Below are 27,765 nucleotides of genomic sequence, written 5' to 3' on the forward strand. Positions count from 1 at the left end.
TGCGTCATCTTTGTACACATACTTCTGGAGCCCCCTTTTGACAGTATTCTTCGAGTGCTCAGGACCTTGCATTTTGTAAACTCAAAACTAAATCATAATATCGATTCTATAATTTTCTTTTATGCATCGTCATATCAAATTAATCATTGATTCCAAATTTTCGTAATCCTTATTTACATAATGTCATAAAACTTTATTTTTATTTTTCAGTTATATATTATATACATTCCTTTGATAGTGCATTATCCAATAATCTGTCTTACTTTCGGATAGACATGTATTGAAGAGTCAAATGCAATGGAGAATAGATCTGTCACAATTTTTGGATTTCCTCCAGCACTGAATGTAATTAAGCTAAAACTGTTTATTGAAAAACAGGTCGAATCAAGTATTGTTGAAAATGTGACAAAAAATAAAGATGGCTCTGTCACTTTTTTATTCAAAAATCCAAGAGGTATGATAAACTTTTATTGTTTATTGTTACATGTTTACATTATTTCTCAAATTCCTGTAGCATTTCATTGAAAAACAGTTCCAACCTGTTATGGATCTTTTATATTGCAATTGGGTCATTTGCACAATTCATTTTGCTTATCATCTGATGTGTTCCACTGAAAATATATATTTTTTTATTGTAATTTATTTTAAAGCTATCGTTCGTGATATATTGTCATGATTTTATCTCAATTGGGCAAATACAAAAATAATCAATTTGACAAAATTTATACTCATACATTTGTACTCTACTCACAATAACTACATGGTAAAAGGAAGAAAATAAATAATACTTGAATTTTAAAACATTTTGACCATTATGTCTCTTGCACTGCGTAAAAAATATTGTATAGTGAAAAAAGCAAAATCTCTGCGCTAGTTTCTAGATGGTTTCTATTACGTATAAGCCACAATTATATGAAGAAACTGCCATCTAAATTTATTTCAATATTTTGAACTTGAATATAAGCATTTGGATTATTTATGATTGCTCAAAAGTTACTATAATTCATACATCAAACGTTATAATGATTCTATCATTTACTCCTACTCCCTACTGTAGAAATATTTTAAACATCAGATTTATTTTTAAAACAGCAATTTAATTCATGTAATACAACAAGTTGATGGTATAATTTTCAATTTTTTTTTCTTTCAGATTTACAACAGTTTCATAGATCAAACGTAAATGATATTGAATTTGGAAATTCAACTTATATTCTACGTGTCATGAACACTGGCAAAGGTAGGAGATTATAGAATTTTCCAACCATCAGAATATTTTAGACATGGGATAAGAGCTATAATTCTCTCAATTCATTTCTATTCTCAGTTTTATTAGGATTTGAACATTTTAAGCAACGGAATTCTAATGCATTATCTTGGAATGCTTCTTTTCATTATGATATCTATATACTGAAAATTTTAAAATTAATTGATCGCTACAAAAATTACATCTTTCTATAATCAATATTTTATTAGGTGACTCTTTTGGAGCCACAGAGAATTTACATTCAAGTTCAACATCCTATCAAAAACACACCAAACCTCCTGCTAAGAAAGTTCTGAGGACTAACATTCTTGATTTAATGACTCAGAAGGATTTGTATGAAAATGCATATTATTGGAGCAGTTTACCGGTGTTACCTGCTGATGGAGGGTCAAGGTAGAATAATGTTTCACTCAAATGTAAAATATTTTGTTATGAAAAAAGTCCTGCAAAATGGCAAATTTCAAGGTAGACAAAAGATTTTCAACACAAAAGTAAAAGCTTTGAGAAATGAAAAAAAAAAAAAAACTATTTATCATGCATTCATTTTTCATATTATATCATGTATAAAAATTTGAGCAATGTAGTTTTGATTTTAGAGTCATATTTAAATCCAATGCTTTCATTCTTGCCAATGGTGTAATAAAATGGGTAAGCAATGCTGATGATATGCCTTATTCCACAGATGTGTATTGGTTCAGGGTATTGATACATCAACGACCCATATTCAAAAAGTGACAATGCATTTTGAATCAAAGAAACGATCGAATGGGGGACCTGTGTTTTGCATCATTAAAATGATCGATGGACTTCTCAATGTATTTGATGATCCTATAGGTATAACGTTGCTATTACTCACATTTATTTTATATATCATTGCCCATATTAGGAATACTCAATTGTTTAGAAGAGCTATTTGCATGATTATTGTACCATAAGAGTGCCCAAATATTTGCCACCATAAATAATCTCAGTGGCGACTGGCATTTCACTGTTTGTCCTAAACCTTTCTCAAAAATGAGCCTACTCCTGAGTGAATGTGTGTTCTTGCTTTTAGTATATTCTCTTAAAAATGGTTTAACTTGGCATATTGAATTCCGAACATCTCAGCATATATATGTTTAATCAGTACAGTATAATATAGTAGTATTAAATTGCTTTTCGCAGATTGTGAAGCTTGTCTTAAGAAGAACGATCAAAAGTTTGATGGTGGGGAAATCATAATCTACCCAAAATTAATTCCTTCATATTTTGAAAATATCTTTGTGTTGAAGGTAAGCCTTGTGTGTATATTGCTAAACATGGTTCTACCTAATTTTCCTCATTGTTCACTGCTCTCAATTACCAATTTGGTATCCACTTTAGTAATCCTTGCAAATTTTCTTGATGCGACGTATTATAGTTTTTTCATGTTTTGTGTATCAGCTCATCATTTTTGTGCTACATATAAAACTTTTGAGAGTTAGAAAAAAGAAAAAGGGAATGCTATTTAAATAGCCTGAGATATCAGATTAAAATGTCGACATATTATTAATATGGGCTCCACAATGGCCTTGCGGTTCTTTCAAAACAAGAGTGGCTCCTTTCATGTCATTAGATATCAGTGGCTGCTTGTAGAGGGAGTGAATAAGCGTCATATAAAACATTTGTATACTAAATTCTATCAATTTTCTGTTATTTCAGGGTGTTGGAGCCCAAATAACTATGGATACATTAGTATTGTATTTGGAAAGCTGTTCTGTGAATGAAACTGCACCACGCAACTGCGTGAAAACTGATTTACCTGGTGTTTACAGAATTGAATATGGAAATGAATACGGTACATACAACTTGTTTAAACAAATTTTTCTAATTATTTGTAACAGTGGGTTGGTTAAACCAGGTCTTCCCAAACTGGGGGTCGCAAAGAGTACACCAATTTCACACAATTTTTGATTCAAAATAGAAATATTAAAACTAGTACAAAACATAAATCTCGCGATTTCGAGAGATTACATAGGATCAAATAAGTAGTTCGTTTGCATAACAATGCCGACTATGATCACAAGACCCGAGAAAGGTAGGTTCAACTAAACTGTGATTCGAATCATAGTTTTCTTTATGGATACATGTCTAAGGCCTTGTTCATTGTGAACTTCCAGTTGTAATTTACAAGTCGCCTGGCTGATTTTTCAAAAAACAGTATTATTGGTAATTCAAAAAAAAATCATTTTCAGCATTCTGCTATACTTATTATCGTTAAAAAAATTAATCAACTTAATTTGAGTGCACAAAAATTTAATTTTTTAATTTATTTTACATGTAGCATATCTCACATTTTCAGATGTATCAGAAACTGAAAATCTTCTTCGAAATATAAAAGCAAAAAAATTGGAAGGAAATTCACTTAAAGTATGTTGTTATACACTGAAAAAAATATATGACGATATTGCCACATTCTGATACGTGTTTATTGTATGTTTTATAAAAATTTAGTAATCTTGGTACCAGTATCAACGAATATTTGTTTATCCAAATTTAAATCATATAGGTCGTTTGGCATACTCAACAATACTATTTTCAACAATCAACTCTCTTGATACCCAACATAGAGGCCGTGGTTTGTTTGACACACGATTAAACCATTTTATTAACTTTCCTCTCCCCCGGAATAAATGCAAAAATCTTATCAGATTGTGTTAAACATTAGGTGCTCCTTTAGTGTGTGCACCAAGATGGCGCACAACCTGAACATAGTATGTGTACCAGGTTAAGGATATCAGGTTGTGCGCCATCCTGGTCACATACTACGGGAGTGCCAAAAATTATATGTTATCTGTACCTATCCATAACCTATTGTTAATATCTTGTTACAATACATTCCTATTTAAGTTAGACAGCTGTTTTCTGTTTACAGATTTTTAATATAAGCAAATTAATAATTTTCCGATCAGGTCACACCTTTGCTGAGAACAGATTGTTTAAAAGTATTCGACATTCCGGCTGACGCAACAAATAGTAAAATAAGGTTAATATTCGAAAGCAAAAAACGTACTGGTGGTGGTCCTGTCACCAGGATTGATAGATTGAAAGACAACAAGGCTTTGGTATATTTTGCACTGCACACAGGTACTTCGCTGTTCTATTTTAACTTAATGAAATTGATCAAATATTGTGTAGGCCTCGGATCTAACTATGTTGCTGCCATAAGTTAAAGATCTTTTGTTAAACAAACCCAATGCTCAACAACTCAGCCAAAAATTATAGAAGTACACAATATTAAGTTGACTTGAAAAGATTTCTGTCATGCTAATTGGTGCTAAGCAACTAAATAGCACAAGAATTTACCAAAATTCTACCTTAAACACATTTCTGAATTATGGTTATGGAGACACTGTTTTAAACTAGAAAATTTGCAGAATGAATATTTAATGTTATTTAGCATTACTCCAAGTGTAAAGTTCTTGAGTTCCAAAAATTGATTACTAACAAAAGAAAAACATGTGTCCATATTCAGATATTAATTTTTGTTATGCAACCCTGTCGAGGAGTCAATGCTGCCAAGACAATACTGCCAAAGAAAAAGCAAGCAACATTTTTTGATAATAAAAAACTCCATGGCATTGAATTTAAAGCAAGTTCAAAAGTAGAATTCCGGAAATCATGCAAAATTACTTTTTCAACTTTTCACATACCGAACTCCATTTTTTATAGATGCTGAGCGAATTTTTAAAAAATTTCATGTTCCTTGTGATCATCCAATTATTATCAATAAGAAACCAGTTGAAGTTGAACTATATCATCATTCTCTTGCAAACGATCATTTGAATATATTGGATAATTTCAAACCAACACCTGAAAAGAAACCAGGTTTTACATTAATTCGTATATTATTTTTTATTTAATCCAATAAATTCTATTAATGAAAAACCTGATTTATGATGTTTATGTACATTATGTGAATTGATAATATCGTGTATCAGTTATGATGGTATTTTACCATTACATTATACTGAAAAGGTCTTTATAGTAGAGAAAAATTTACTTCGACTCTAGCTGCAAACTTTTGCTTTTCACAAAAGGGCTTTGACTCCTGTTTTCTGGTTAACGATAATTTTGACCTGACATATTGAAGATAATTTTCAATTTGACCCCAGGACCTAAACTCGAAGAAAAATAAATTTCTGTGAAATAATGTATGCTTTTCTCTAATTGTCAGTTGGTAATGTTGCTCTTTCCTGTGTCATATCAGAAATAATACTGTTATAACTATTTTAAGTTAAAAAATAACAAATAATACTTTTCAGAACCAGTCCCGCAACCTGATGTCAGATTGGAACCTTTCGAATTGAAGCCAAATTGTGATGAGAAGATCATCAAGTTTATAACTGGAAGTCAAAAGCATATTTCAAAATTGAAGAATGCTTACAAATGTCTGGCAACTGTTGAATTCAGACCACAACAACAAGATCAGATTATGACGTTTGTGTTCACATCAAATCAGGTAACTATTGGTGTTGAAAAGAGACTCAAGCTACTGTCTCATCTTCAAAGTGAGTTGGGTCAACAAGACAAAAAACTGATGCCGGACTTGTATATAATTTTTATCAAGTGTTTGAAACAATATTGATGAAATAGGATTTACTGAATATCTTAATGTTCTAAATTGAAAATTCATTTGTTGGGACCATGTAGAAGTAGTCAATGTATTAATTGACCTAAAAAATTAACATTGGCTTATTGAAATATGGGATTCTATGTGTCATCTCACTCATATTTGTTCACCTGCATTCATCTAATTGACTATAACTGGAACTCAGCCTATGCCTAGGAACTGCACTGGCTTGATTTGACTTCATTGATTCTGCTCGAAACTTGTAGAATAGCTGAGATTCATACTTGACTCGAGACTTGGATGACTCATGACTCAACTTTACTCACGACTCTTGTACTGGAACCTTTTGAAATATAACTGCACTGAAATTGCAAATTGAAAAAGAGAACATCATTTCAATTTATCAGTTTTTATTGTAAAAGGTGTCGACACAAAAATCAGTGTTCATTCTCCATAAGATACTCAAAAGTCAATTGCGATTGCAAAAGCCAATTGCTGTAAATATTAATGTCACCTAAAACTATGCCTTTTATGGGATTAATAAATAGAACGAGTTTTATAAAAATAATTTGATTATATGATTTGATATATAATTAAATGGGCTTATCTGAGTTCAGTTTATGAAATCAGATTTTTTTCATTTGCATTTTGTGTGATTTCTCGTCTGTCTCCATTTGAATTATGGTAAAATAGTATTACATATTTCATGTTTTTTGTCATCTTTATTATTGTTGTAACTTTTGTTTAAAACTATTCATTAGCATGCCCGATTTTAATTATATTCTGCTTTATACAGAAAAAGAAAAGAGAGACACAAAATGATTTTAACGTAAGGTGTCAAAAAGTTTTTGAGGATTTTTTGGTGGAATATACATCATCATCTCATACATTCGAAAGATCAAAACTACAAAATGCTCGTTCTTATAAGTTATTTTCTGAAATTGATGAGAAATATACTGGAAACGTTGACAATGGTGATTTAATTGTTTGGTGAGAAAGCGTTTTTATTCTTTTATCTGGATAGTTTAATGTTCTGTTAGAAGCCAGAAGTATTGATGATATCTTGCAATAACTAACTGGTTATTAGTGACGGATACAGACACGCATTTGTATATGGAAATGAAATGAAAGTAATGGCCTTTGAGCGACTTTTTCCATCTTTGAATACTGAAAATTGGATAGTGTCCTTTAGTTTCAAAAAAATAAGGTATTTTAATTAAACATCTAATTATCAAGACAATCAACTTTGTGTTTTCTTTTACAGTTGGATGCAGAACGAACCAGTTGTTGAAATAACTGGAATTAAGTCATCAGTTGATCATATGATGGATATCATATGTGAATTCAAGTATGACTGAAATGTCAGTCAATAACGATCAATTTGGGTGAGTTACCGTAGATTTTTCATCTGTTATAAAAAGGGCTGATGGATAGTTTAATTTATACAAATGCTTTAATTCATACAAAAACAACATTTTATTAATGAAATGAACTTTTTCTAAAATGTTTTTTTTCTTCAATCAGATAATAGAATAAGATAGAATTTTTATATTTATCTTGAGAGGGTAGAAAATCAGTAAGACAACTTAATGATATGCCGAACCAACGCCTGTACTCGACCCAGTCAATATCAGATAGGGGGGAATAGTTAGCCTGTTACATATGTGCTAACCACAGAGCCTTCTTCAATCTGTGCGACAGGATTGCTAGACTCCTTGCCGTCTCCATAGAATAGATATGTAAATCCCGTTCTATCCTATCTTTATGAATACACAATTACACCTAAGAAGTTATTTTGTTTTAGAAGGCCACCATATTATATTTGGTTTATCTATCTGTCTACCCTAAATTTTCGAAACGTTTGAAGTTGATTTTCAAATAGCAAGCGATTTTTTTTCTTTAAACACCGCTTGCAGTCATCAATTTTCTCTTGGTAATGATGATTAACCAATTTATTCGAGACCCTGGATGAGGTTGAATTAACTTTCAGGGTCATGCTTGCCCTTGCAAAAAAGCAAGGTGTTCAATTAACTTTCATACAAGCTTGTATATATTAGAATTTGATTTACATTGTGCCATTCGGATTACTATGGGACAATATTTTGACTTGTTTCAGGAAATTTACTAACTATGAACTTGCTAATGACTGAATATGTTTATTAAGGTGAATCTTATTATTTCAGAGTTATGGTGAACTGTGGAATTGTTGAACAACTGAGAATAAAGCACAAAAACGTGCAGATAAAATGTGACATAAAACAACAAAAAATTATATTGACAGGACCCGAGTCTGCACTTTCCGCTTTTCAGATTGATGCTTTGACTAGGTTAAATGTATGTGACTAATCTTGTACTATTATTTCAGTTTTCATTGAATAATTTACTAAAAATAAGCCTTTGTGTGATTTGCAAGGGGAGTTCTGGACTCATCATCCAATCTGTATACCAGGAAGGATTAACTGGTTTGCTATAAATCGTGGGGTAATGTGGTTCAGCGAACATGTTGGCACAATGTCCTACAATGTCCTTCCCCCAGCATTCAACGAATTCGACTTAACTGTGTTGGTGCCGCAGGCTACACAATTTGTGAGAGGCGGGAATAAGCGTCTTCCAAGAAATTAAGTCTTCTCCCTTCTACCCCATATATATATAAAAAATTCTATAATTCCATAATTGTTATCACACAAAACAGCGTTTTAATATGCTTTTTGATAAATTATAGTTTTGTACAGTTACCAGTTCAGATTGATCATGACAATGGTAAAACATCCAAATCCTTGAAATCAGGGAGGGACCTTTATTCCATAGTTTACCCCTTGGCAAATTTCAGAAGTAAAATTTACCCTCCTTACACTATCTTTACCTGTATGACCTGAGTGAATTACAATAAATACAATGGGCTTGCAAAATATATCAACGACCCTAAAGCAGGTTAGATTCCCTCTGGTTGAAAACCTTTGGTCTAGAATACATTAGCACGTTCAATAGATATACTGATCGAAACACAAATATTAAAATTTGTTGATTATTAAACTTTTATTACATGCAAATAATCAAATTTTGGGAATTTCCAAATGTTTTTATTCTCTTTTCAGACCATTGAAAAAAAACGATTGAATGGTTTGGAAGAAAGTGTTGTCAGATATTTATCTGAGTCAATGTCAGGATCTGAAGTGATAACCAAACTAATTCAAAATCAGTTGAGGGAAAAAAATATAATAGGTAGACATACTTATGCTAACCAACTAGAAGCAAATTGGGATTCAATACTGTTTGTCTGTTTATTATCAGAGCTACAAGTTTCAAATCGTATCATTGTGTTCATCTGGTGTCTGTAACTTGTGGCTTGGCGAGGTCTGCGGAGTCGGGTAAAATTTACGGTCTACTCTGATTCTAACTCAGAGTAGGAAAAAGGTCCAACAGGGAGTCATGATTCGGGTTGTAATTTTGACTTGACTTCAAAATATTTTATTGTGAGATTTTATAATAGGCTATATACAAGTAGTATCCGTGTATGTTTTCCCAGCATTGAGTCTTGGATTTTCAACTTTAAATGGTTTGTACTGAGATTTATGAAAGTGAGAATACATAACAGGAACATTAATTGATAAAACAAGCATGATTTACGCCTATTGGACTCAGTAAAAAATGACGTGGACTCGTAATTTAATTTGAATTTTAAAAATGCATGGATTCTTCGACTCGAATCTGAAACTGAGACCATTTGATTACATCATTTTTCACTTTTCTTCCCCACAAAAATGGGCATTTCGGAAGTATTCATACCAAGATGACGCACAACCTGAACCCTAACTTGGTACACATACTATGTTCAGGTTGTGCGCATTCTTGGTACAAATACTTCGGGAGCACCCATAAATGAATATGAAAATTCTTTCCTGCAAATCAATTTTAAATGATAGCGTCAATCATATAAAATTCTTTCCTGCAAATCAATTTTAAATGATAGCGTCTATCATATTGTGAGGCATCAGTGGCAGTATGCATGTGAGAGTCTTGTTTGGAGTAAAAGGCGAGTAGGTGTCAAATAAAATATCACTTTTCTTTAATTTGCACTGAATTTCCTTCCTATAATTACACCCATATTTCTTTTCTAAAGAGTCTCTACAATTTCTCTTTTTTTCTAGCTATGATTGGCTTAGATGGTGAAGAACCTTGTCTCAGAGTCGGAACAATTAATGACTTCAAACAAGGAATCAATCTGATCAAGGAATATATTGTTATTGAAACGATACGGACTGATGAACCAAGAGCTAACGTTGTAAAATCTCCTGCTTGGAAAGAATTTCATCAAGATTTACGACGAGATAATGCATGTGGAATTTATATCAAGGTTGCATATATTATTTATTACCTAGGAATAGAACAAGCCAGCAAATATACACCATAGTTTGAATTTACCACATCCTTATCACACTTACCTTACTATTCTGTATTCAATTCTGGTCTGTCTTCAATTATGTTCCCCCATCTTCGTCCCATCAGTAGGTGCAGTGTACTAATATTTAGATACATACTCAAGTAGGGGTGCTCCCGAAGTATGCGAACCAAGATGGCGGACATCGGAACGTAACAGGTTAGGGTTAGGCGATAAGTTTTTTCCAATTTCTCTTATTTTAGTCCTATTATCAGTTCGAAGACTAGCCAAGAGCCTCCCGTAGTATTTATACATAAAATTATGGCCTAACTCTAACCTAGTACACATATTACATTCCGATGTCCACCATCTTGGTTCGCATACTTCGGGAGCCCCCAAGTAGGTTTATGATATTTGGATTGTTTTACCTCATCTCTGCAAATTGTATCATAAGAGAGCTTGTTAATTTAAAATTATTTTAATATCCTTCAAAGTAAACTCCTATCTGGGGATCTGATAATTTCACCATAGTAATTTCATTATGGTGATTTCGGTAGGGTAATTCCATCACAATGAAAATACATCACACTAATCCACACTTCTTGAGATGTTTGGAATGGTATGGAATGGAAAGGTTAAAGCAGACTTCAGAATTTAGAGTAAAATACTTAGGTGTTTTTGTTCATATAAATCAAAAAAGAATCATGGTGATAAAATCACAGTGTAACTAATTACGCTATAATGTACCACAATAATAATATTGTTATGAAATTAGAGGGAACTACCGGTAGTTCTTATTTTTGAGCACATATACTCTTCGAATCCCTATTTTTTATCATTAGTTTTTATCTTTAGTTTGTTATAACAAATCAATGATAACTTCGATAATGCAAACAGATATATGTAAGCTATGTATATATTTTCAATATCATTTATAATATTATTGTAGTAAATTTGTAAAAGAAGTTGCTTTTTGGTGCTGTTTGCTTGAAACATCAAAGGCTATCATGATTGTCTCAAAATATATTGTTATTACTGTTAAATGACATTGAACTTGTATATATTTTTAAAGCTTTTTGGGTCATTTTTTAGCCAAATGAAGAAATCCTGATGGTTGGAATCAGATCAAAAGTCAAAATGCTGAAAGTTGAAATAAACAAATTTCTTGACAACAATGCGATCAAACGATATTTTCTGCAATTGCCATATGGTAGTGCGCGTTTTGTCATAGAAAGATCTCCTCTGTTTACTCCTGAAGCTTGTGAAAGGAGAGAAATAAAGTGTGGATTGACTCCTGAAGGAGGGGGCGGAGTTTTTGCAACAGGAAAAATGAGGGCATTAGATGATGGTAAGACTTTTATAACATTTTGGTTTTAGCTACAAAATTACATAGAAGGTATAGTAACTATTTTGATTTCAGTAATTTTTGATTTTAGTAAAGACTGCATACTAATTGCACTGCAACAAGAGATGAGAGAAAATTGTTTGTGAACACCTAAACCTGAACTTTTATTCTTTTTTTTACTTTTTCTCTTTTGAAAGCCCATAGATACGTTTGTAGCATCGAATGGTATGTGCCAAATTACTTGTATATACGTTCGTGGAACAGCAAGTGTTCAATTATTGATATAATTTACACATCATGATTCAAATCCCAAACTTGCCACCTCACCCAGGGATTAAGAGATTTAGTAGACTTTGCCATTCCAGGCAGATTTCAGTCCTTCCTAAAATAGCACATCTTCTCATATCATTGAATTGTTGGTACTTGTACAGGACCTTATTCAAGATGAAAGGTGTGAATGAGCGTTTCATAAAAGATTCTGAAACATAAGTAGTCCATATACTTACATCATTGATATGGAAAGATTTTTTAACAGTTAATATCTTGTTAGATATTCAACCTTATTTTTCTTTCAGTTCATACTGATTTTAGAAAGTTACGCAATACAATCATTGAAATGACGCATACTTTGGATGAACCCGGAATTAAAGAATATTATCAGGGAGAAGAAGGCAGAAAATTTCTCGAACAAACAGGACGAGTTAATAATTGCATCATTCTTACCATGTCAAAAGAATGTGCAGAATGGATTGAATATAATAAGAAGAATTTGTTTTTGGAACCGATAGTTCCAATATCCTCATCTGTAGTAAGTTATACTTAAATTTATTTTATACCCATACTTAAATTTTAAGTCAATTGGGCTCGTGCATCTTTTAATTCAATGGTTCTCCACAGCTATTATTTCACCCTGCTCTATCATGAACATACCAATTTTTGCTTTTGTCACAATTACGCCAGTTATTTTGTTTGTAAATAAAGTTTAAAAACGAGAATATCGGTTGGAAACCGAAGACTTATCGATCGATAGTTAGGGGATCCCCCAAAACAGAAACTGCAGTTTCGATTCATCCGCTCTTGTAACTTGCGCACTGCGCATCGCACACACACACTCGGCGGGTTTCAAAATTCTCTCGCTTTACAAAAATCTAGATCACTATATCAATAATTGATTGATAACTCGCTAATTATACGACATAATTCGCCCAAAATCAATAGGCTTCTGGTCCGAGATAAGATGAATGCACATGCAAAATCTAGAGCAGATTCAATCTCGCTTTCGTGAGATATCGCGTGCATCTAACAGACACACACACAGACAGACAGACAGACATACATACAAATACCTATCAATATACTTACCGATCTTAAGATCGATAAGTAATAAAGGGTCAACAAACAAAAGCGAAAGATTTAAAGTGTTACGATAGAAAAAGTAAACAAATCACTGTTAATTTACTTTAAAATTATTGCATATTAATTGCACATAGTACATAGTGAAGGCCTTTGCTCTTGTCCTGCAAGAACAACTGTGTAGCTTGGTTTGAGAAACTATGAACTGATACAATGATGTACACAAAGCCTCTCCTCTTTCAAATATTTTTTTGGGTTTTCGGGGGCCCCAGTTGACAAGCAATGGTAAACAAATTTCAAGATATTTAGTGCCCTATTAATCCCGAGACATATGGCATTATCATATAAATGGAAAACTAACTTAATATCTCGTTGTCAATCAAAACAATCTCTTTTACAGGATTTTAAAGAACAAGAACTGATTTCAGTAACTTTGGCAAAAACTTCTGTCAAACTGAAAGTATGGAAGACAAATATTATCAAACATAAGTGTGATGTAATAGTAAACGCTTCAAATCCTGAACTTGCACTTCTTCCTGGAGGGGTTTCTGGGGTTATCAAGGAACTAGGTTAGTATTTAGTTTTTATATTTCATGACTCTATTTCATTGAACACATTAAGGTCAATTTGGTTGTTGTTGAGGTTTTTCCTCTTTATTGTTGACAGGAGAAAAATTACTTCGAATATTGAGTACTTGAGATGAATAAAGCTGCTTGAAGGGTTATACTTTCATTTGTATTTTTTTCTATGCAAGCACATTATAAAAAAGCTGTTCAATTTTAATTTTTGGGAACACTTTTCTAATTTACAGAAACACTGGTTCACTGACAATTTCATGGAACTCAGTTCCCAGTTTCATTGCAAAGCACAGGTTTCATGGCCATTTATTCGAGCATTGATTTTTTCTCTGTCTACAATAAAGAGGTAAAACCTCGAGAACAAAAATTTACCAAAATGTGTTCAATAAAATAAAGTCATAAAAAAATGAATACGGTGACAAAAACAATCAGCAAAAACGCTATGTTACCGACTTTTCAATGTTTCTATTATTTTCAAAGGGAGTGTCGACCTCTGATATTCTGGACTGTTTTATATTAAAAATATTTCTCATTCGACTATTTGGTATTCGGAAACAATTTTTTGGTATTTGCAATTGGTATTTTTCAACAATTACCTTATGATATGTATAAAAAAAATTGTTTTTTTCATTCAATATATTGAGATACTTGATTTATTCAGATTGTTTAGCTCATTTGCAATTTGTATGAAATGAATGAAATTTAAATTCTGTACGCTTTAAACTTTGTTTTGTTTGCCTTCCTGATTCTATAGTCAGTTTTTATTCATATACAAATGAGATGTTTTGTTTTTCCAGATGGAATTCAATCTCCAGCAGATCAGATCCCAAACTTCTTCTGAAAGCCTGCGTGTTACGAAGTCTGAAATGTGTTGGAACTGCTGGATTAAAATCAGTAGCAATACCTGCTATAAGTTGTGGCGTCTTCGGAGGAAACATCAGTGTCTGCATTCCACTTATTTTGGATGCTGTTGTTGATTATTTCAATGAAACTCCGAATTCAAGTGTTAAGCAGGTAAATGCCCCACGAAAAACAGTGGGATAGAATTTTCATATTAATTTTTGGGGAAACGAAAGCTGGTAAAATTGCTTAATTATTTGTAAAACTTTGTTTTTTGTCTGTTTTCAATTTATGTCTAATGCTCGACTGATACTTAACCAGTTATTAGATTCAGTTATATAAACTTAATGGCAGACATAACTGACCAGTGGTGCATGTATTAATGTTTCCATTAATGTAATGTTTCCATATTGTTTCACATATATTTATCTTCCGCTAAATTCAAACCTCTAAACTCGCTGAAGTTGATTAGGTGTGTTGTTTCTAATGCTTGTCATGAAGCACCACCTTTCGAGCCAAGTGAGTTTTATATGACATTTAATTCAGTAATGACCTTATATTAGCATATAAATAAATGCTTGGACACTGCCAATTCAAGTCCGAATTTTTTTTTTATTTCCACAAATTAAAGGTTGATTTTGTTGAACTCGACAATCAAGCAGTACTGGACGCCTTTGTAAAAGCTGTTAAGAAATACCGACCCAAAGAAATGCTTTTGCAACCTTCAAGATTTTTGTCTCAACCTTCAAGATCTCAACAGATCAATCAAGCTTCTGGCTCAACAGTGCAAACTTCTTGCTGTAGAATTAGCGTCATTGTTGGGGATATATCAACACAGCATGTAGCTATATTGTTAACAATATTTTGTGTTTCAGCTTTAGTGTAAAAATTGCTTGGTGCAATGCAGTACTCCCTGTTTATGCCTGATATGGGTAATTCAAAACTAAAACAACTACCACCAGATAAAGTGATTGATTTAGAACATTTTGGTTTTGCTGATTCAGGGGAAAGGAAAATACAGCTGTTAACTAACCCTTGGACATACCGCGTAGTACTTATCACATCATATTTTTAGGTATTTCACTTTCCAGTTATTGGTGAGAATTAATACGGCGTGTATTATTCTACCTGAAGCGAACAAGACCTGGTTCTAACAATAAAAAAATTTCTTTGTTCTCAAGTGCTAAATTGACAAAAAATATTGTATAAAAATTTGGCATTCCCAAGCCTCGGTTGGGCTCAATTTGAAATTTTGACCAAGCCTGCTCATATTTAAAACCACATTTATGAACTATTTTTTGCAAAAAAACAATATCAATAAAAATGAGGCAGTATTTCTCTTATGGAATACAAAATTGTTGTGGGGATTGGTTGTATGATTAATCTATTTTTTTCCAATGCCACAGATTTTTTTAGATTACAGATATGGGTTTAAGTTTTTCTTTGATGTATCAAGTGATTACGTTATCTCACTTGTTTTGTCCCCTGTGATGAATATGAAACTCAGACCAACATAGGTAGACTGAAAAACATATTTTTTTCACAACTTGTATGGTTTTATTTTCAGGCCGATGTTATCGTCAATGTAACAGATACACAGAATGTGAATAATATTGCGAAGGCTGGAGCTGTGTCAAAATTACTTGGTCAAAAAGCTGGAGCAAACATAATAGTATGCAATTCTTGTGTTTTATATGAAATTTTGTATTTCTGTGTGAAGTTTTATACCTGGTTAAGATAAAAAATTGGAGATAGTTCACAAATAATATTAGAAATTCCACAGAATTATGGTGTTGCTCTGTGCACCAATAAATTATGGTCGACTTGAAGCTCAAGAATCAATTTGGTCGATTGAGAGTTTCATGGTAGCAAACTTCACTAATTCAAAGCGTTTTACTCAAAGATATCTTTTACTAAAACATTGCTGTCAATGAACAGAATTCGCAGTCAATGGCTATAAACACTCTTGATCAAAAAAGATCAAAACTTAAAGGATGTTAGTTTCTAGAGCAGAGGTGGGCCTGGTTTTGAAACAAAGGGCTAAAAATTCTGTCTACTTAGACTGGTGGGGCATGAAAGTGTGACGTAAAAGTTACATTTATGAACAATATTTACAGTATTACAAAGCGAAGGTAGAAAACGACAAGTCTTGGCCAAAACTAAATATAACCACAATCGTCAACAAATTCCTTGAGTTATTTTAGCTAAAGCATCAAACATTTGATTTTGGTTGTGGCAACATCAGGCGGGCCAGATTGAATTACCGAGCGGCTGGATTTGGCCCGCGGGCGCACTTTGTCCATGTCTGTTCTAGAGTAACCTATCAATTATCCTCACATTAACACACCCTCACATACATGGCATTACTCTAGGCTTAGAGACATATACTAAGCTATCCTACCATGTATTTATTTTTCACCTTCACTTACTTATGTTTGATTTATTGCAATTATATATCTTTGTAGCAACAATGTGCAAATCTACTGCGACCATTCAATGTCGGAGATGTTCTGGAAACTGATGGAGGATCGCTACCATGTAGAAAATTATATCATGCACTTGTGACAAATTATAATCAGAGGAATTCGCAAGGAATTATACAATCAGTTGTGTCGAAAAGTTTACAAAAAGCTGAGATGTCCAGATTCAAGTAAGACTTGATATGCTTTACGAATGATTAATCAAGTAACTAACTGCACATTGGAACTTTCTTCTCATCATTTTAATTGGCCAATCACCTCCATTCTGAAAAAGCTGTTGAGCCAAACGTTTCTTAACCAGTTATAAATTTACTGCTTGGGAGTTCATTTTACCTGCATTGAGGCTTAATTTTGCAAATAAGAAGTTCACACTTTTCTGTTCTATATAAATTTTCTACTCTCACCTAATCAACTGTTGCCGTTAATTAAGCATGTAGCAGCTTGTAACATTGTTGGGGTTGCAATTTCGCTGTTGCATGATGAATGTTATTATGTTTTTACTACACAGAAGACTATCTTTTAGACCAGGGGTCCAACACGTGACAGGAGCAGATTTATTCGACCGCATAATGGTTGATATTTTTTCACAAAAACCTAAAATAGTACGATGTCAACTATGAGTAAGTTTCATCATTTATCAAATTTTATTCTATTGTTATACTTAAAATTCAATAATTGTATTTGGTATATTTATTGTGAGTAAATAAATGATTTTAGGTCAGACAGTGTGTCCGAAAAAAGGTTTGCATAATTAATTGCACACTCACGTCGCATACTTGCTATGTTTGGCAGTACTTATATTTGCAAGCAGTTTTTATCAACAATGAAAGTTGCAAATCAGCGATCTGCACACGACTAACGCATTTGCACGCTATCTTAAGACTAGCAAACCAATGCAAAATAATCAATTTTCATGCATCTTCATTGTAATTCGTAGTAATGAGAATATAAAAAAGTTGCATTTACATTAAAACTCTATTTTTTGAACCCTTTTCAGCCCATGAGGCCATATAGGTGTTTATAGAAATGAAACTGTGTAAATTATAAGTTGGTGGATTATTCCTCTGTTGATGACATACTTGACCTTGTATGATTCAATTATCTGAAAAACATTAAGCACAGGAAATGATTTAAACAATGAATGACAGATTTATAATTCTATCAAACTTCGTTAATATTCATCTTCTGTGGCATTATTCTATTTTTCTTACCTCTTCAAAAGTACTGCGTGACTTTCTGCCACATTGAAAAGATTCTGGATTTTTTTCTTACGGGTACTATCTGATCCTCATTTTGTTCCAACTAATCTGCCAAAAGAGAATTTACGATAATATAATCTAGGTGGTTTTTGGAAAATTTTTTTAGTCTATTGTAGTTGTCCAAAATGTATTGGAAATCTGAAATAATTTTTCGAATATTTGGTTGAGTCGGGTGATAGCCTGTAATGAAGGTAACCATGGTTTACACATATAATGCATAGTAATAAAAACTTCGTTGAAAATCACCGTTCTAGACAATTAGCTACAGTTTTAAGGAAATGGACCTTTTTTAGTAAGCAGGACAGGTAGATAGATACACCGTATATCAATTACTAGATTATCATTTAACTTTTTAATTCACAACATTGTGAATTGTTGAAACTATTGTAATCTTGTTTTTAGGTCCATTGCTTTTTCAGCTATTGCTACAGGAGGATACAGCCATCCTCCAAATCTTATTGCCCAATGGATGAGACAAGAAATATCTCAATTTCAAGGAAATAATTTAAAGCAGGTTTTCATTGTGCTTTATTCTGGAAATCGAGCTGTTATATCGGTTAGTATAATAATCCAATGTGGTGTTTGTGATTTAAATCGGCGTTTTCTCGTGGAACTCTTGGTATGCTATTTGACTTACCTATGCAATACTCATGCACATATCCACACTACTTACGCTAGTTAAGATTTTTGTTCTTAGCAAATTATGCTGTTTCACAATTTGGAGAATATTACACAATTCGGACAGTCTATTCATACTCTCACTCTCACAAAACCCCAATAAGCGTTTTAAGAAATACTAGGTTTCCGTGCAATCTAGGTTGAAGAAGACTGATTTCTATATTATAAAGTGTATTTATTTCAACCCCAACATTAAGATAGGATTTTTCATATTCAATCTACGGAACAAGAAAGCCCATAACATGCCCTAATCGTGGATCGGGTGCTGGCCCTCGCCCTTGTATTAGTGAACATTAGGCATGGAAATAACCAGTGCAGTTTCAAATTTGAAGAACACATTCTTCTTTGGGTTGAACTCACTAGTTAACATGTTTCAGAAAATCATGTCGATTTTATATATCTATAACAATACGAGAAGATATAGTAACATTAATTGATAAGAACAATTCTAATGTCATATTCACTAATGAATGTCACTATCCCAGCTACATTAAAAGGGCCTACAGATATCCGTGACATAACTTTCGAAACACCAAATATAACGCTATAGTTGTGTAACGTCTAAAACAAACAAACAAAGTTTCACTGATTACCATGACATTCCATAAACAGATTCGCACAAACGATTAAAAAAGCGGAACTGAACAGTTGTGTATGTGAAACACCCTGCGGCTGCGTATTCAGCAATTTTTTCACAGTCATTTTCTATTAAAATATTTCTGTTCTTTATCTTTGATTCTAATCATCGTGGAGTAACCAAAAAACAGCAGCAAAAACCTTCTATTCTATCCAATTAAAGAGTCCAGCTGCACACTCCCTCAAATGTATTTCTGTAACGTTTCGTCCGACCAAAGTCAGACTTCCTCAGACAAGCAGTTTATAACAATGGCAAGAAATGAACAATCATGCAGTTTAAATATAGCAATAAATAAATTTTGTTTAAATTCAAATCTCAAATCATGATGAAACAATGAATCAACATTTAATTTATATTTATCCGTAGAAGTAATGTTGGAAAAATTAGAACCACAGATATTAGTCAAGCTCATTTCAGATGTAATTCGAAATATTATCGCATTCATGGAAATAATGCGTAAAAATGTAATTAAAAATAAGATTATGGGCCCATAGAAGGCAATAAAGAAGTCATATCAACATTAAAACGCCAATCAATGCTTAGATTGGTGAGGAACAATTTGAAAGTAAAATAAGACAAGAGTGAATAGTATTTATTCAATTTCAATCTTAAATGACACTGAAATATAATATTGATTGATAATTTAATAAATGATAATATAATAAGCTTTTTATCTCAAAGTTTTCTGGTGTTGTCATATTTTGTTTCAGCGGTAGAAGTTAGACTGCAATCCATAAGGCTCATTACTAATCCATGGAAAGTGGTGTTGTTCTTATCATCTGACACTATATCTTTAACACATTTCTGTTGCAACTGCTACATATGCATTTGAAAGAATTGCAGTTTGACACACAATAGACTAGGGTCCATCATTTAGATATTTTCAGAAAACATTACTAAATATCATTTTTTCTGAAACAAATATTTAGGCTTTCAATGCTGAGTTCAAAACAGGATTAAATTCCAGTGGAAATCCATCTTTCACTCCTACTGCTTCTGAAGAATCGAAAAATGATGATATCATTATCAAAAAAATTGATGATGAAACAACTCGATATGGGTCATTGAAAGTATCAGTAATTAAAGGCGACATCACTGAACAAGATACTGATGTAATAGTTAACAGCACGGATCAAAAATTTGATCTTTCCCAGGGTGAATATATAATGTTAATAATTTTTAAGATATAGTATAGAAGTTTTTTAATTTATTGATGTCTGTAAATATTCGTAGTACTAATACTGGAAATCTGCTGCACTTTTTTGGGGGTACCATCTACTGGATCATCTTTTATATTTTTGATATTTGGACTTTTGCAAATCACAATTGTATTAGTACAGGTTACAAATAATATTCAGTGTAGTTTACATTTCATAACTTTTTATTAAAATAAATTGAAACGTTTTGGAATTTTTTGGGGTTGGTTATTTTTCCCAATCAATCTCATTAAATATTGAACAAGTCTGACAAATAATAATTTACCAGGTATGGTTTCAACCCAAATTTTGAATGTGGGTGGTAACTCAATTCAAAATGAGGCGTGGGATCAAACTGGGGGAGATTATGTTGTAACTTCTGGAGGAAACCTTCCTTGTAAAAAGATCATCCACTTGGTGATGCCTAGCAATCAGAAAGATCTTCAGAAAAAAATAATTCGGGCTTTAATCGAAGTCGGAAAATTAGGATTGTCATCGGTTTCGCTTCCTGCTTTTGGAACAGGTATGATTTTTATTACATCGTTAATTACGACTTGCTATGTAAAACAGAAAATTAAGGGGCCCCAGTGGGTTGCCTTGACACATGCAGAAATCTTGTTTGGTTACAGATCTCCCAATTATTAAGTCAGTTAAACATTCCAATATTCCAAATGTATTAAAGGAAGCGTAGGTAAATACTTATGTGAAACATTCACTGATTTTAGTACAGTTTTTAACAAAATTATAGTTTTAAATGTAGTGTGTGTATGTGCCAACAATTAAGAGATTCATTTTAAGGGCCACATACACATTGCATATGCATAGTATTGAAATTTGTATCTTCAAGGACGAGAAAGTCATCAAGGCGTTCAAATTTGGCGCTCTCTTTTGTGCTGGTTTTGAATGTCAGATCTAGGGTTAGTTGTTTCTCAATTTTTATAAGGCCTTAATTATCATAATATTCAGTACATAAAAAATTGTAGATTCTAGATATGTGTTCATATACGGACTGCATTAAAAATTTATTTCTCAATTTTCTGGAGCCCTATTTATGGTAATATTCCTTGAAAAATCTCGAGGTACATGCATATGTAGACTGCAAGTTATTACAAACTGTTCAATGTACTGGTATGTCTTCTCATCAACATACTTATCTGTTCAGGAAATCTTCATATGGATTGTTCGACTATAGGATCGATCATGCGAGACTCAATCGAGTCGTTTGTGAAGTCGTATCCAAATTCCAGACATCCATCATCTGTGAAAGTTGTAATCTTCGATAAAAAAATGTTGAAAGATTTTAAAGATACGATTTTGATTGAAACTGCGAAGAAGGGATTTTTGTCAAAATTACGTGACTTTGGGAAAAGTAAATTATGGCACAACCTTTTTTTTTTATTTATTCAACAAACTGGGAGACAAAGTTGACGACCAGTTTCACTTCTCTGTTAGAAATCACTAGCAAGGCATTAGTGCATTTTTATTGTTCTTTCAAACATCTGATATCATATTCATAACATATAATCATTGTTGTAATTTAAAATTTTTGAAATATTGATAATAGTAATCATGTATTTCTGTTGTTTAGGTTCGTTACAAAATTCATTGAAAGATTGAGGGTTTGCAAAAAATAGACTGCAGTTAACTAAATGGTTCAATTTGGCAGGTTTCTTCTCCTCTGGCAGTGGAACTGCAGATGAAGACATCCAATACAAAGATAATTCTTTTCCTTTATATCTTTACTCAACGAACAAAGAATATATAGAAGAGGTATAGGGTTTCTTATTAAATAAATTTTTGTATTTAAATTCTTTGCTATAGTACAGGGGTGGCCAACCTGCTTTTGATCGTGATCGACAGAAATCTTCAAAACAGCTCGCCACTGATTGATAATAATGTTATACGCAAAAACAAATGAGTACTGAATATGAAGATAACTCCACAAATTGCTGTCAAAGGGCTAGTAACCTTCTGTTGAAGAAGGTGTTGGATTAAACAGCTCCTCTTTTTTTGTAGTCAAATTTTGCTTGAAAGTATGGTGGGTAGGGTCAATAATCGATCACTCGCACGATAATCAGCACATTTATTCTTAACCTTTGGCAGCGGCAAAACTTTCATTAGGTATATAATAATATGTATATTGAATTGGCCAACACTCAAATACTGATCTGCATATCTACCATATTTCTTCTTTTTAAAGACAATTTTTTAGGATATGTTATTAAATCCACACAACATCAGACGTGATTGATTACTCGAGACGTGGCGATCGACTGGTCAATGTGTTAGCCACCCCTGCTATAGTACAACAAACCAACGATGATAACATGAATCACCTTACAAAGGCCTTATGATGACTTCCCTTATTTATTTTCAGAATGACATTTGTTTTTAATTGATAGGTCTGAAATTTTTGCTGGTCCATTGTATCAAAAATATTCGCACATTTCAAAATTCCATAGATTAATCAGTATCAATTGTTTGCAGGCTATCGATTCTATCAACAATGACATTCAAAAGATAACTCAAAAACAAGCTATCGTTGATGATGTTATTGGTAGATTAGGTAAATGGGAATGGTTTGAAATCTTGGAGATCGGAAGAAGCGAAAAGATTGAAATCACGGATGATTCGGACATGTTTGTTTTTGTTCATACAATCTGTACTGGAACATTGAATCTATGAATTAGTTTGAAACATGGAGTATTATTTTGTTAGGGATAATAATGTGTGACAATTCTTTCAATTGTCACATTTTTAATATAACATATTGTCACATATGACTCTTTCCACTATACCAATGTTAACAACAGCTGATTAGCCGATCATTATCTAGCTAGAGTGTCCCATTGACTTTCTATGTCTTAGGAAAAATATGAAAATTCTTTCCTTTTTAATAAGGTATACGAAAAGACTGATATTGGATGGTCTTACCAAAAATGTGGTCAATGCTCACGAAGCAATTAAAGATATTTTAAGAGAATTTGCAGCTGCGGAGACGTTTGCTGCTTTTGTCTTTTGGCAACGAAAAGATCAAGCTGGTGCATGGAAAGATTTTCCGATGCGTGCTGTGCATAAATTGGAAATAGCATTCAAGGTTTTTTTCAGTAGTTTTGTGTATTTCAAATTAAGTATTTTTAAATCCTGAATTTTATAATATTTTTTCATACAATCTGCCCGAAGCAGGTTCATAAAAAACTCACTTTAAACCAAGTAGCCTGTGAAAGTGTGATGAAATTATCAATTCAATATAACATGCCACCATAAGATGTGGATAATTCAAACCTCAATGTAATTAATTATTCAAGTCAACATAGTTGAGAGTATGTTACTCTATAATTTATATCAAATCACTTGTGATGAGTTTTATTTGCTGTGACAACAGAAACGTAATGGAGACAGTACTAACCCAACATTAAACAAAGTCCAAGTATCTGAATTTGATGGAGTCAAAGTGATCCAAACAACCATCGACCTCTCTAAACTTGATAATGACCCACAAGGTAGAAACCCGCCAGATATTCGACGAAGAGTAAAAGAAAAAAGTGTCAGTGGTAAATATTTTTTGAATTGTGAATGTTCTTTCAAAATTGGCACTTTTCTAAGTTTTTTCTTATTCACCTACAAAATATTTGTTCATGGTAATTTGACCACATTAAATGCATTCCTATCATTGTTAAATGCTTCACTCTTTAGATATTCCTACTTTTTGGGATGACATGTCCGGAAAACAAAGTTTGGAAGTAGTTTTAACACCAGGCTCTCAAGAATATCAAAATGTCTTAGCAAAGTTCATAAGCGCTGGGCAATTTCATCAAACTATTGTCTCTGTGAGTTAAATTTTGTAATTTTTGGACATGAAAGGTACATATGGATAGTTTTGTTATTACGTTGATGTTGTTCTTGTTAGTCTTTTTTCGTTTTGAAAAAATTGCTTTCTACATTAACAATCTATTGCTTTGAAAATTTAGAGGTTGAAGATTTTATTTTACGCTAAAAACTTTCATTTATTTCAAAAATTTCTTTGGGTTTTATGATATCCATTTTTTTCTGCAATGATGTCATCAAAATGTTTTAGAATTAATGACTTAATGCTATCATGATTCTGGATAAAATAAAGATGATAGAAAGCTTATATAGGAAACCAGTTGTAAATCTAGGCTGGGTATTTGAAACGTTTCCCAATTCAAGATTCAAAATGTGTTGATTTGAGTAAATGGAGTAAATGGAATTGAGTCCGCCAAGATTGTTATCAGCCTTCATTACTATCTTGTATTTAGGAGCTTTTCAAACCTAGCCTGTGACTCATTAGATATTATTCCAATGCTCTAATTTAAGATTGAAAGAATACAAAATCTGTCCCTGTACAAACAATATGTTGCAAAGAAGGCAGAAGTTACGGAAAAACATGGAGCGAATCTTGGAAAACCAATCGAAGAACAATTGTTTAATGGCACTATATATGATGATCAAATTATTTCTAATGGGTTTGATAGAAGTCACGCTGGAAAAAATGGTAAAATAATGTAGCTTTCTCAAGATATAATTTCTTTCTTACCTTTTGAAAAGGGTAGTTAATACTAAAGCTTAGGTAGATTTTGAAAAATATGCATGTGACGTAGTTACTGTACTACATAGTTTTTTTTATCATATTCATCTTGGTACAAGAAGTATGTAACGATTTAGTACTTCGTGATCTGGAGTTGCCTTATTTCTGTACAGAAATACTCTGTTCACAATGCTTATGAAAAACGAAGAAGTGATGCATGTAAAAACGTTGAAATTGTTCTTAATTAATATACAGGGTATGTGATACTGAAACCTAAACACATGTATTTAATTTTCATAGCAACAATGTATGGACGAGGTGTTTATTTTGCAACGACTGCTAATTATTCCCATGGGTACGCAGCACCAAACCAATCTGGCAATCGAAGAATGTTTCTCGTGGATGTTATAACTGGAGATTATTGCCAAGGAAATCAAAATATTGTTGCACTTCCACAAAGACGAAGCAATTTGAAGAATGATTTGTATGATAGTGTTGTAGATAACGTGATGAATCCTACCATCTTTGTGGTTTTTAAGGATGCAAGTGCTTATCCTACTTATCGCATTACCTATGTATGATTAGCTTTTGTTTTACCTTAAACTGTTTTCCTATAAAGTAGATGATACCTGTATTTAGTTACCTGAACAGAAAATTTCAAAACATTGATGCTAATTGACATAATATTCGAGAGAGAAAACAATCAAAGGATTTTTTATACCAACAGCAAAGAGGCACTCTATCAAGAATCACAAATAATCCTGTTTTAAATTTCTTAGCTATCATTTCCTGATACCTTACGGTTAGTCATTTTCTGTAAATATGTGTGGAGGCCTTGGTTACATAAAATTGGTCAATTCAAAAAATTTTATCTTTTGAAGGGCAATTTTTCCTAGAAATCACCGACACATATAAATGTACGTGGTTGATAAGCTTATTATTGTTATATATTATATTGCACTATATCTAATATGCTAGTATTTGTTGTACGCAATGCCCATCAGAATTGAATTTTAATTGCCTATAATTGTATTTGTTGTATGCACTGCCTTATAGAATTAACTTTTAATCGCCTATAATTGTATTTGCTGTATGCGCTGCCCAGCAGAATCTATAGTATCTATTCGACGTTTCTGTTTTGTTGTAATTTTATAAAATCTTTCAAATTACCTGAATTTTAATATTTCTGATGCACTGCCAAGTTTCTTTCAAATAAGGATAATTGTAATATCTGAAAGAAATGGTTAACAGAAAAATAATATTTGAATAGTATAGTGAATTGAACGTGTAAATTACCGTTATACTTTGATTAATGTCCTAGTATTTGGTATATTTAGACAAGATAGCTATGGACAAATAAATGGTGACAAAAAGAGACCTAAATGAAAAAATTTAAAACAATGGAGTGATAGCCTTTGGTATTTTTGTAACTTTTGTGCCTATTTATCCTCTCGACTGTGTTTGTAGTTGAAGAATAAGAGTGTTTTTTTGCAACAGAACTATGCTTAGCGGGACAATCCATAAGTCAACTTTGTTTTCATTGAACTGCTTTTGATTATAACCTAACGTTACTCTAATTTCATGAACTTTTGTAATGTTCGTATTTTTGCTGCCGAGTTAAATGTGCTTTTTTGCTATATTCAAGTTCAGATTTTTACGAATCACGTTTTTACGAATTATCTGTCCGTCCACTGATTTTCTTCAATATTCGGACAAAGTTCTTAAACCATGGTACTGTACAACCTGGTGGAATTTTCTTTTATATGCTCTTCAATTAATGCTGTATTATTATTCCTAACATCCTTACGAAATATTGCATTCAATATATACATATAGCAGAAGAATCATATTTTGTTAGATCAAGTGCAATAAATTGGGTAGGTATGTGGTAGATTATAATACCGGTGGGGCATATCTGGGGTTTAAAGACTTTCCAGCTGGCAATTTTATGGACCGCAAGGTATATAAAACTACATAATCAGCATGAAAATAATAAAAACTTATCACAGAATCAGAAGAGCAAACAAAACCAAGGGGAAGGTTTACTACATGCAGATTTTGGAAAGAAAGATCTTGTCAAAAAGAAGTGGTATATAGGTTAATATCCAAAGGTAAATATAGGTAAAAAGAAAAATATCCAAAACTAAAAAATTTCGCCACACATAATTTTGCAAAGACTCGTACCAAATTGGATACCGAATTAGTTTCACTTATATAAAAGCTTGACCCAATAGCTAATAAATAAAACATTATATAGGTATATTTCGACTCCATAATCAACATAACAATAAATGGTTGATAAAACAAATCAATAAAAACTGATTATGAAATCAGGAGAGCAAACAAAACATTAGATGAGGTTTAGAATATAAGACTGAAGTTTTTGCCGAGAAGAATTGGAACGTGTTCAAAATTCTATCAGCCAGAAAGGCTGTGTTTGGCATCACACACACAAACAGCCATAGAGATATTAACTAAAAAAAACGCGATAAGTTTATGGTAAATTGCATAGTAAACAAATATGATAAAAAAAAAGGAAAAAATAATTTGCCACACCACATCAATAATTTAGTAATATTTGCCACTGCCAAATTGATCGTTTTTCTAGTCTGGA

The 27,765-nt window shown here is 32.4% G+C and overlaps 2 protein-coding genes across 2 annotated transcripts; both read left to right on the plus strand.

Moving 5' to 3' along the window:
- The first annotated feature begins 224 nt into the window (after nt 1–224).
- Nucleotides 225–8,180, plus strand: LOC144422247 (uncharacterized). The gene is made up of 13 exons (XM_078112240.1): nt 225–454; nt 1,154–1,240; nt 1,477–1,660; nt 1,950–2,101; nt 2,432–2,538; nt 2,948–3,083; nt 3,588–3,655; nt 4,198–4,372; nt 4,958–5,113; nt 5,551–5,747; nt 6,655–6,848; nt 7,123–7,243; nt 8,042–8,180. Exons 1-12 carry the CDS (start codon nt 298–300, stop codon nt 7,214–7,216), a joined length of 1,707 nt encoding a protein of 568 aa, XP_077968366.1. The 5' UTR covers nt 225–297; the 3' UTR covers nt 7,217–7,243; nt 8,042–8,180.
- Nucleotides 7,218–26,989, plus strand: LOC120325486 (protein mono-ADP-ribosyltransferase PARP14-like). Its single transcript, XM_078114024.1, has 23 exons — nt 7,218–7,243; nt 8,042–8,192; nt 8,954–9,080; nt 10,007–10,212; nt 11,329–11,584; nt 12,157–12,389; nt 13,335–13,487; nt 13,746–13,858; nt 14,310–14,526; nt 14,984–15,193; nt 15,920–16,024; nt 16,818–17,002; nt 18,494–18,647; nt 20,336–20,561; nt 20,892–21,125; nt 21,765–21,971; nt 22,269–22,372; nt 23,090–23,241; nt 23,504–23,699; nt 23,988–24,156; nt 24,299–24,432; nt 24,941–25,118; nt 25,452–26,989. The coding sequence occupies exons 1-23, from the start codon at nt 7,218–7,220 to the stop codon at nt 25,730–25,732; spliced, it is 4,017 nt and encodes a 1,338-aa protein (XP_077970150.1). The 3' UTR covers nt 25,733–26,989.
- Nucleotides 26,990–27,765: the final 776 nt, after the last annotated feature.

This window comes from Styela clava, chromosome 1, assembly GCF_964204865.1.
Source record: "Styela clava chromosome 1, kaStyClav1.hap1.2, whole genome shotgun sequence".
NCBI classification, from domain to species: Eukaryota; Metazoa; Chordata; class Ascidiacea; order Stolidobranchia; family Styelidae; genus Styela; species Styela clava.

Excerpts from the sequence above, each read along its gene's own strand:
- LOC120325486 (XM_078114024.1), top strand. The coding sequence starts at position 7,218 with ATGTCAGTCAATAACGATCAATTTGG. Across the intron at positions 10,213-11,328 it reads CATGTGGAATTTATATCAAG|CCAAATGAAGAAATCCTGAT; the intron begins GTTGCATATATT and ends GTCATTTTTTAG. Across the intron at positions 11,585-12,156 it reads AATGAGGGCATTAGATGATG|TTCATACTGATTTTAGAAAG; the intron begins GTAAGACTTTTA and ends TTTTTCTTTCAG.
- LOC144422247 (XM_078112240.1), top strand. The coding sequence starts at position 298 with ATGGAGAATAGATCTGTCACAATTTTTGGATTTCCTCCAGCACTGAAT. Across the intron at positions 455-1,153 it reads TTTATTCAAAAATCCAAGAG|ATTTACAACAGTTTCATAGA; the intron begins GTATGATAAACT and ends TTTTTCTTTCAG. Across the intron at positions 6,849-7,122 it reads AATGGTGATTTAATTGTTTG|TTGGATGCAGAACGAACCAG; the intron begins GTGAGAAAGCGT and ends TTTCTTTTACAG.